Source organism: Vigna unguiculata, chromosome 7, assembly GCF_004118075.2.
Source record: "Vigna unguiculata cultivar IT97K-499-35 chromosome 7, ASM411807v1, whole genome shotgun sequence".
Taxonomy (NCBI): Eukaryota; Viridiplantae; Streptophyta; class Magnoliopsida; order Fabales; family Fabaceae; genus Vigna; species Vigna unguiculata.
The window spans coordinates 34,890,413-34,901,112 of NC_040285.1; the positions used below are offsets into that span (position 1 = coordinate 34,890,413).

Here is a 10,700-nt window from a genome sequence, read left to right on the forward strand (position 1 = left end):
CCTTTCCACATATTTTTCTTTTTAAAATATTATTAACATGTTCCCTGACGTGATCAAATTCTTTTTCTTCACGTAGAAAAATATTAACAAGTGACTGTGTGAGGAGGTAGAAAGGAAATGAAAATGAAATCTTTTTTTTTTTTTCCTGATAGTTGTTCCACTCATAGAACAGTATGAAAATTTTACAGAGAAAGAAAATTCACCTGGCAAGTAACACACTTCATCACGTCAACATTTGTCCTTTGTGTGCTATTGAGTTGAGCCATGCTGGCCAACAGTTTTGCATTTAAAGTGTCCATCTTTTGGATGTAGCACACACAGACACACCCACAAATAAAAGAAGATATCCACAACCGCACGCCTTACTCCTATTACAAAGGCCACAAGTTTTCAACCCTTCGTTACCCTTTTTCTTCTTTTCACACACATCTTTCTCTTCACAATGGAGGCTCAGGTACTGTTTTTCATGTTCAGTGATCTGCAATATTTATTCAACATGCTCATGCTTGTTGGTTAAATTTATATGTATGATTTTTAACTCAAGTGTTTGATCCAAATTTTGTTTATTTATTATTCTCTTTCCTCTGTCTGCATTTGCTGTCCCTCGCTGGATCCGTAGCAGAAGGTGGTATTAAAGGTCCTTACTATGATAGATGAAAAAACAAAGAAGAAAGCAATAGAAGCAGCTGCAGATATCTATGGTTGGTGTTTACATATAGTTTCATTTTTGTTCTGCCACAGAAACTATAGTTCCTGTAATTGAAAACCTTTTTTGTTTTAATCTGTTTAACTGTTGTTCGTTTGAACAATAGGGGTTGATTCGATAGCTGCTGATGTGAAGGAACAGAAGTTGATAGTGGTTGGCGAAATGGATGCAGTGGCGGTAGTGAAGAAGCTGAAGAAAGTAGGGAAGGTTGATATAATATCAGTTGGACCTGCCAAGGAAGAGAAGAAAGAAGAAAAGAAAGAGGAAAAGAAAGAGGAGAAGAATGAAGAGAAGCCAGAAGAGAAACCGGAAGAGAAAAAATAAAAGCAATACATATCATCCAAATTTTCAAATTCTTCCCCCTCCTTTAAGATATCCCGATATAGATATTAAGCAGCTAATTGTTCGTATAATTTATGAATAATGAAAAGTTTTCTCGGTTCGAATTATCTTTTTGGGTTTGATGATATTTGTGCCTTCTGCTCCTTCTTACCAAGAGTGTGCAGAAGGGAAAAAACTGGTATAGTGAAAATCCTCTTCCATACTTTGTGGATCACTTATTATCAGTCAATGGAAACATGGTTCAAAAGGAGTTAAGGGTGTCCTCCCTCCGCTTAAAGAATGTGTGAAGACAAAAAGTGGTTTTCAAATCTTTCTTCTGAGTAGATAACTCAAAACACACAAGGTTCTTTGATAAGAAAAGTATTTTAGTTGATTATGTTCTGAATCATCATTTGGTTGGCTTTGGCAGTACATATGGCCAAGCATGTCACAGAAGTCCACTAAATTTTATGACTGTTCTAACATGAAAGTCTGCAACCATTTAGCTAGCTACTGTCATTTTCCGGACAAAAATACTTAAAATAAGAAAAAACTTGGGCCTGTTTCAATAGTTTTTATGTTCTCTGTACGGTATCTGTCTGCAACAAGTACCACCACAGTAAACTGTACTTACTGACATTATGCCCAGCATGTGAGCAAATAGTGAGAGAGAAGGCCAGAATGGATCGACATAGTTGGAGACTAGTGATACAACTACAATCGAAAATTGATAGTGTGGTGAGCAAAACAATGTCATGATAAATACAAGACTAAACAAAAAATAAAACAAGAGATTTTATGTGAAACAATAGAACGTTGTGCTGTGTGAATAGTAAATTCCACCTTCTGTTTTGTAATCCTGTAATAGGCATGGTCAATGTTATAAACATCATCATGAGTCACTCAAATGTATTTCAGTGCTTAAAAGAACTTAGCATGACTCTTGCGAGGAGAAGTTAACAGACATCCAATGAACTTGACTATTTCAGCCAGTGAATGGATTTCTCATATACATGTTCGAATGTTCGTACAAGGAGCTATTTTGATTTGAATAATGCTGTGAATCTGAATGCCTTTATTATTGCATCACTGTAGTTACATGTGCAGATTTGAATGGCTTAATCAACTCAGTACTCTTAATCCTGGAAGAAATAAGGGCATGATGTTGTGGCCACTTGATTTCTAAGTTTAAAATGCAATTTTATATAGGGAAATTCCAGAGTGATTTTAAAAATTATCTATATTTGGACATTCAATGGTTCTTTTTTTGTATATCCTTTTTCAATGGACAGTAATAAAATTGAGACGTCAAACTACTCATTTGCCATATTATTTCAGTATTTTTAAGTTAGATTTCTTGGATAAGAAAAATAACAGTTTCAAGAGTTTTGCTTGGTGGTGGTAGGGTTCAACATGAAATGAAACGTTCAAGTTTTATCCTCAGTCTCATTCTCAGTATATGAATGTCACAAGGTAAGTATGTAATGGCTATAATAACTAGTCAATTCAATCAGGAAATAAAAATACACGAATAAAACCATATTGATCAAGGAGGGAAAACACAATGCTGAATAGGCTTAGCTGACAGACCATCCTTTCATGTAGATACACAAAGCCCCCGGGGGACAAAACGTACACACTTGATTTAGGATTCTGAGTCGCCAATCCATCCAACAGAAAACCTAAAAATATCAATCCTATGAGGTTGTATAATCAGCGCGGGAATTTGAATGATGGATGTATACACTAGCGTTCAACATTTATCCTGTATGATGTTTAACTGCAAGAACAGTGTTATAATATTGTGAGTAGTTTTAAAAATAGATCTAATACTAGTTAAAATATATGTGAGAGGGTGAGTCAAGAAAGTTTGGGAAAGACTAGAGAGATGACAGTGACCCTATGTACACGAAAAACTGCATCAACGTGATCACGATAAATCGGAGAAAAATTAAGCAAAAATCTGTTTGAAGGAGAATGAAAAGGAAGCCTTGTAAAGAAGTGTTGTTATCTACCATAAAGTTATAAACTTTAATATGTTAAACAATAGCATACGCTTTTGCAATAAAAAATCTAAAGCAAGGTGAATATTGCATTATTGCTTGACGACAACACCCCTTATTGTTGGAGTGCTCCCACTGCATGATGACAGAATATGCCTATCAAGTATAAAAACAAACTATCAAGCCAAAAAATGAACTATAACAATAACCTGACAATGCAAGAGGATAAGCTTTCCGATCTTCATCTGGAATGTGGCAGCAAACTGAATGGGCTGCCTTTGAAGCCACAGAAAAGCAACCAGCTTAAGCATGTGTGTGGAGATCAACTTAAATAATTACAGCATCTCTGACTATTGGCAATATTTGAAGCTGTTGTTGCTTGCTCTGGATTTTGGAAATCATGAACCAGGAAAATTAGTCGTACACCTCCAAAAGCTAAAAATGATGATTAAATTTTAAATAATAAATGAAACTCAAAATCAAGAATTAGATATATCAATTTCAGCTTATATACTTCACTGAAAATAATCAAAAGAAAGGGATCAGCACAATAATTAAACATGTAACCTGATCATTTATTATGGAAAGAGTTTAATGGTTATACATTGACAGAGTGTAAAACAGGTTTACATTTTTACATTGCCACCCACTCACAAATCACCACCATTGGTACAATTTTTAATGTAATTATAGTAAAAGTCAACAAACTTGCTATAAATGATAGTTTGTGACTAGATGACAATGTAAAACTACTTTACACAGTCAATGCATAGTGTATTTTATCCTACGGAAAACGGTCATATTATAAACTGTTAACTTTACAAGTGATAAATTTGAACAAGCAGAAGATGGCTTAAAATCTAATACAATTACAAGCAGGCAGATATTAGCAAAAAGAAGCATAGCATAAAATTGATAAACAAGAAGTATTAATATGTTATGAAAAAATGGGCATACAGGTTCAGAAATCAGTTACTAAGTGTAGAAATAGGTGAAAATATATATATATATATATATATATATATATATATATATATATATATATATAAATTAGCGGAGGGGATACACACTTCATTTTTCCAGCCTCTAGTCAGCTGAACACGCAGCAGATCATGGGTCTCAGTCATCCAGATCAAAAGTCGATGCCTCATTTCTTCCGTTCGTATCTTGAATATATATGGGTGTACTTCCTCTTCTCTGTCATCTGTCTGATCACTTCATGAGCATCAGCAGTCTTTCCAGCATTCCTTAAACTACTCACTAAAGTATCATAGACAATAGAGTTTGGACTACAACCTTTGGTTTCCATTTCCTTGAGCATTGAACATGCTTCATCAAATTTTCCTGCCATGCACAATCCCCGAATTATGGAATTGTATGTAAAAACATTTGGAACTTGTTCTCTAGAAATCATATCTTGATACATTTCCAGGGCTTTCTCAAGCTCATGAGCCACTACATATCCTGTTATCATTACAGTGTAAGCCACCACATCTGGGATACATCCATTCTTTATCATTTCATCAAAAAAATACTTGCAAGCATCCATATTTCCAGCTCTGCTGAGTCCATCTATCAATGTAGTGAAGTGAAGCACAGTTGGATCTATACCCATTTCTCTCATGTGATTTAAGAGATTGAGAGCTGCAAGCGGTTTGTCCCCTTTGCCAAGAACGTGAAGAAGAATATTGAAGGTATGAAAATCTGGAGAAAATCCATTTCTACCCATCTCATCAAACAGTCTGTGAAATTGATCCAACTTTCCAAGTCTGTACTTGGCATACATGACAATATTATAAGTTAAAATATCTGAAGAAAATCCATCAAGCAACATCTGCTGATAAACCCACTCAATCAACTTGTACTGGTTTAAAACAAGAAGACAATATAGGATTGCATTGTAGGAGTGCTTAAAAGGCCTAAAGTTAAACGTCTTTGATTTTATAAACCTCTCCACCAATTTCTTAGCCAAACCTGCCTCACCACAAGTACGAATCAAGATATTGAAAGTTCGAGCAGTAGCCGGAAGCCCTTTCTCAATCATTTCATCAACCAATCTCCACAATGCCTTAAACTCCTCACACTCCGCATATATGTTCATAACTAAGTGATATGCATTCGCAGTATGCCGGTAACCCTCTTGCTGACTACACCACACAAAAAACTTGTATGCCAGCTTTGCCCACCTAGTTTTATTCTCAGAATTTATATTCTTCAAAATTCCAAAGAGGACCTCCCTCACGAGAAGCCCTGATGGTCTTACATGCAACTCACCTAAAACCAACCTCGCATCCAGACCGGGACCGTCTTGTCGGAGAACCTCAAGAACCCTCTTAGCATCTAACCTCACACTTTCTAAGAACCCTTTTCTCAGTGAAAATTGCTTTTGGTTATAACCCAAATCCTCGTTTAAACGGAGCGTTACATCCACAGCAGAATCACAATCTAATCCTAGGTTCTTCAGAGGCTCCTCAATGCATTCAAATCCATCACCACCAAACGGATGGCTACATAAACTCCGCAAAACAATCAAAGAATGGGAAAGTTTGTGGACCATCTTTGGACCTAAAAGGGTTATTGAATTCATGGTTCGAATTCGAATCCATCATGTCCGACAAATGAGCAACAACTGCAATTTGGCCAATGGTAGAGTAGAGTTTCCTTGCAGTAGAAGCTTCCAGAAGCCCAGTGTGCTAACGATTGGATGGATATCCATCGAGTCGAAAACCAGGCTCCGGGAAATGGATAGAATTTAAAAGAGCGACTAGAAAAACGTGAAGAGACAAAACAGCGTACCGTGTTAGACGATGTTTTGAAATATTGGTGAACACAATGTTGGGAATGTCCACAAAAGGCATCATGTAGTGCCGGAGTTCATCGTGAGAGGTGCGAGAAGGAATGTGAAATAAGGTTGAAGAGAAAACAAAAATGGCGACTCCAAAAACCCTAACAGGTTTATGCAAGGTGAAAGAAAACGAAAACGCTTATACATAACCGTCGTTTCATTAACGTTATTTTTAAAATTCAATTAAGTTTGGGCTTTTCTGGTAGAATGGGTTTGGGCTTTAAAGCAGCGTCGATTGGACTTTGGAAACGAGGCTTTCTACCTGCACGTCCAAGATTTATTCTGTATCCCAAAACTTTTCACCCCTACCAATTATGTTTTTCAGAAAAATAAATTAAAAATATTACCTAATTTAGTTAAGCGATAATTACTGCATTTGGTGGGTTATATTACCGAACCTTGCACCCCCCAAATCCCTTCTTCACTTAAGTTCGAGCGGTGTTCTCTCCTATTTCAAAATCCGATTCACTTTTTTTTATTATTATTTTCTCAAATTAAGAGACAAAACTATTTTGGTTTAAGTGTGACTAACCTTCGGTAAACAATGTTTGTGTATTTATTTATCGGTGGTAAGAGGCCTACAACTTTTTACCAGACAAAACTTAGTTGAAATAATATAAATGGGAATACTTTCAAATAATAAATGCAAGTAATAAATATGAAATTCAACACAACAAAATAAATAAAGTATATGATCATCTACTTTGCTAAACTAATACATGTAAGAAAATAAACTAATATCAACACGCCGCTATCCAAAAGTAGATGACCGTGTGCCTCACACATTTCCTTTACTATTGAGGGCATTTTCTTTCGACGTCCCATGTTATTGTCTCCTCATTGATATTTCGACAATCTATCATCCGTTACAAGATAGACATCATGCGTCTAACATTATCCTACGATAACGATAACAAAAAATTAAATAACATATTTTTATTATATAAATAAATATATAAATATATTTCGAAATTAGTTGGAAAGGAAAACTATATTTCGAAATTAAAAAAAAAAATTGGATTTCGAAACTGGTACCCTTTGCATTATTTTGCGGATTAAGTATGTTTTTAGTCCCTGAACTTTAGTCCAAAATTTATCAAAATTTTGACCAGGAACAAATTCAAATTTTGAGTTAAAATTTAAAGACTTAAAACATACTTAACTCTTATTTTACCTTTATTTTGCCTTAAATGAGAGAAAACTATTTTGCATTTTTAAAAGAAATTACTAACTAAACTTTTTGACGTCTTTTCTTTTAAGTATGGGCTCCAGGATCAACAAACACTCTTAACGTTTTGCATAATCCGAAAAGAAATGGTCTCCAGGATCAACAATTTCTAGGTGAACTTTGTTTAATAATTTTTTGCCGATAGATATTTTTATATGGTTAAAATCTTCCATAACTAGACGTAGAGGATCGTGATCTTAAAGATAATACAATAGATGCCATTTCTCGGTCATTTTGTTCAAAGAAATGGTAATGCTACGAGAATAAATTATAAACACAACAAATATGGGAAACACAAAAGCATTACATATTGAACATTAAGTAAAACACAATACCAGAATACAGCTTTATATTGTCACCTTTTTTTACATTTAATAACGAAGTCTTATTCTCTGTTCCAGCACAAAGATATCACAATGTAAATTCGACATCTACACAAACAAATAATACTTTCACATAAATCCAGCATATACAAAACCTAATTATAAGGAGAGAACTAAGCATATGCATTATCCAATATTGTTGAAGATATTTAACGAGTCTCTGGTTCTCCAATTGGACTACTCTTGCTTTCACCAACAACTGGGTTAACCTGTTCCAGTTCTGCTCCAGAATTTGTATTCTTGGATAAATGTTCATCTCCTGCAACCATAACAACCGCAAACACAAAATCACAAAATACATCATAACACACAATTTTGTAGACTCCGCTTAGCAAAAGAAACCTCATTCACCTTTTCCCTCAGATTTGCCAAACCATGAGCCAACAACACCTTTAAGCTTGTCAACCACACCTTTTCCTGGATCATGTACACAGCTCTCTTCACGCATTTTCTCATCCCCACCATCCAAGTCATGCTCACTTTTCACTGGCTCTTCCTTCCTCTTATATAAAGTTTCAGAAATTACCTCAGAAAGTGCCTTATCCTCTTCACCAGGCCTTAACTTCTCAGCCAAATAGTCCTTCACAGAAACCCCTTTGTCTTGTTCTTTGACCTCGTTTTTTGTCTCAGTTCCATACACTCTGGACTTCACTGCACTTCCTACACCAGCAACCTTGTCATAAACTGGACCTAATTTCTGTGTCAGAGAGTGAGCAATGTCCCTCCCATATTGTGCAGTTGAGCCAGACATGTTAGAAGCATCCCCATTTTTTGGTTGCTCTTCATTTGTTACCACGTTGTCCTTTCTTTCGTCTTTCTCTACTGCACCTACCTCAGAAGCTGTGACATCTCTAGGAGAGAAAACTTTGTAAGTGTTTGCTTCATTGCGAGAGTGTTCATCAACTGCGGTTGTGATGGTGTCGAAAGCTTGTCCACTGTCTGTGACATTTTCCAGGTTTTTGTTGATATCTGGGGATATCGTTTCCTGAGTGAATTGTTCATGAGAAGAAGGATCCTGAGTTTGCATCGCATCAGAAAGGTTTGTCACGGACTGATCATGGTTTACGAGACGAGGGTATTCAGAATCAACAATAGCTGGCTGCAGGTTTAGTTCTGAGATAGATTTTGGCTCCTCTTGCACATTCATTCTTGCAAAAGATTCCTCAACCTGTGCGATTTCCACTTCTTCTTTTAATGCTGTTAACCATCACACATGAAAATCTTAATCCACGGACCACGGTGTATAAATATCATCAAGAGGAGTCAAATCCAATTTTATCAATTTAAACATCAAATCTTGCAAAAGGGTACACTGATATTAATGCAATTAGCAAAAAATTGAGTTCTACAAATCGTCTTACTTACCTTCTTCAGTTGGGTAAGTGTCTTTGGTTTGATAATTTGGAGGAGTATATGCATCAGGCCTACTTCCGGGAGAGTAATGTTCTTCCTCCAATCCTATTGACCTCTCCAAATTGTCCTTAGGAAGCCCTGCTTTCTCTTCCACCGAAAATGCTTCGGCTGGCTCAGAACCTATCTTTTGATCAATTTCAGTAGTTGAAAATGGTAGTGAATTGTAATGAGATTCATCTGCCATGACTGTTGTATCTCCAAAATCAATTCCTGGCTTTCCTAAATTTTTGAGTTGCTCACTTGTGGGTGTCACAATTTTAACACCTTCACTTTCATGAACTGCAAAACAATCAACAGCATAAAGTCCAACTCTACTTCAATCAGATTTGTGTTTATTTTTAAATTTGCAATCCTTAAAAAAGGTTAATGATCCCTGCTATTTGAGGAAGACAGAAAAATTAGAAAAGTATCTATGAATAAAAGATCAATTTTTAAGGTCAAATCGGTTTTCAATCTTTGTAAACATGTTGAAATCTGATCGAGTTCATTCTCTGTATAATGTTCTGTAAAAATTGTATACCCTCCAACTAAGTAAAATTTATAGTAATATGACTTCTAAGTTTTGAAGGTTGTTACTGTAAAATAAGAACAGTTTTAACATCGATGATGATTTTTTAAATATAACTGTAAAATTCTTATACATGCTGCATAAACTATTTCCTCAGTTTGATTTTCTTCCTCCAACATTTTTTATCTTCTTATAAACCTTAAAAGTTTTAAAACCAGTTTCTTTTTTATTGTGTAACATGTATGTATGTAAATATATCACTTCACGTATAGCCTCCTTTTATCAGAAGAATGGTGACTAATGATATGATTAGATATATCACATCATTATTACGTAGTAGGGTACTATTTTCAAAAACAAATAAGATTTATAAAGACTAAATCCACAAAGAAATTAAAAGACTAAACATATTTACTGTGCTAAAATATATTAAGCACAGATTCAGTTTCACTTTATGCAGACGACTTGAAAAAGAACATACTTGGTGTTTCAGGAACTTGTGTGTCTTTGTCCGTGTCTTCATCCTCATCTAAGTCGTCATCATCAAGGTTGTGTTGATCTTCATTGTTATACTCACGGCCACGATCAAGGACTTGATGGCCATGCTTCTTAATCGTGTCCTTGATTTTCTTAGCCTTTACCTTGACTTTATTCAGAACAGACTTCTTCTCATGATCAAAGTGTTGTTCTTCTTCACCATGTGTTACTACATCAAAAAAATTGTTCATTCAAAGAAAAGAAAAAACACCATAATATGCTTCAAACATAATACAACTTATTTCCAAATGTGACTCATACCTTGTTCTGAGGGAACAATGTGGGGGTAGTTTTCATCATTCTCATGCACTTCACTTCGAACTACTCTTGAATCCATGATTGTAAACAGAAGAAAAATAACTGTTTGATCGTTAATGACAATTATCAAAAAGGCATATTTGTTATATAGGGAAGGAAGTGACGTCATATGGCACACATGGCATCTCATAAACAGAGACACGTGTGGCATAACCGACATGTCTCTGTCATATGACACGTGTTGAGTAGTTTTTGCGTACGTGGACTCAGAATGAGAATTCTTGTTGTCGTCTTGAACATGGTGATTACGATGTTAGATAATTAAGGGAATTTTGGTCCCCTCCGAATAACGACAATGGTTCGTTCATCCAAACGTGAGTATCTACACTACACACGTAAACTGTCCTTTTCACTGATGACACTATACAAGTGTCCCTGGCTCTTTGGAAAGAAAGAAAACCACAATACTAGTAATCTTTTTTATTTGCTATTTCTTGA

At 35.4% G+C, this 10,700-nt stretch overlaps 3 protein-coding genes across 4 annotated transcripts; 1 reads left to right on the forward strand and 2 right to left on the reverse strand.

The window, feature by feature from the left end:
• Positions 1-302: 302 nt before the first annotated feature.
• LOC114192094 (heavy metal-associated isoprenylated plant protein 12-like) lies at positions 303-1,310 on the forward strand. 2 transcript variants are annotated; one of them, XM_028081674.1, is made up of 3 exons: positions 303-454; positions 623-701; positions 813-1,310. In XM_028081674.1, exons 1-3 carry the CDS (start codon positions 443-445, stop codon positions 1,028-1,030), a joined length of 309 nt encoding a protein of 102 aa, XP_027937475.1. In that variant the 5' UTR covers positions 303-442; the 3' UTR covers positions 1,031-1,310. The 2 variants fall into 2 exon arrangements, with proteins under 2 accessions (XP_027937475.1, XP_027937474.1); XM_028081673.1 differs by having other exon boundaries at positions 307-454; positions 620-701.
• A 1,131-nt stretch (positions 1,311-2,441) lies between these two features.
• Positions 2,442-6,000, reverse strand: LOC114192093 (pentatricopeptide repeat-containing protein At3g60050-like). Its single transcript, XM_028081672.1, has 3 exons — positions 4,101-6,000; positions 3,240-3,414; positions 2,442-2,807 (listed from the first exon to the last, which is right to left on the reverse strand). The coding sequence occupies exon 1, from the start codon at positions 5,615-5,617 to the stop codon at positions 4,178-4,180; it is 1,440 nt and encodes a 479-aa protein (XP_027937473.1). The 5' UTR covers positions 5,618-6,000; the 3' UTR covers positions 2,442-2,807; positions 3,240-3,414; positions 4,101-4,177.
• A 1,418-nt stretch (positions 6,001-7,418) lies between these two features.
• LOC114190708 (low-temperature-induced 65 kDa protein-like) lies at positions 7,419-10,314 on the reverse strand. The gene is made up of 5 exons (XM_028079689.1): positions 10,206-10,314; positions 9,889-10,113; positions 8,852-9,178; positions 7,838-8,683; positions 7,419-7,745 (listed from the first exon to the last, which is right to left on the reverse strand). Exons 1-5 carry the CDS (start codon positions 10,279-10,281, stop codon positions 7,636-7,638), a joined length of 1,584 nt encoding a protein of 527 aa, XP_027935490.1. The 5' UTR covers positions 10,282-10,314; the 3' UTR covers positions 7,419-7,635.
• Between the last annotated feature and the right edge of the window lie 386 nt (positions 10,315-10,700).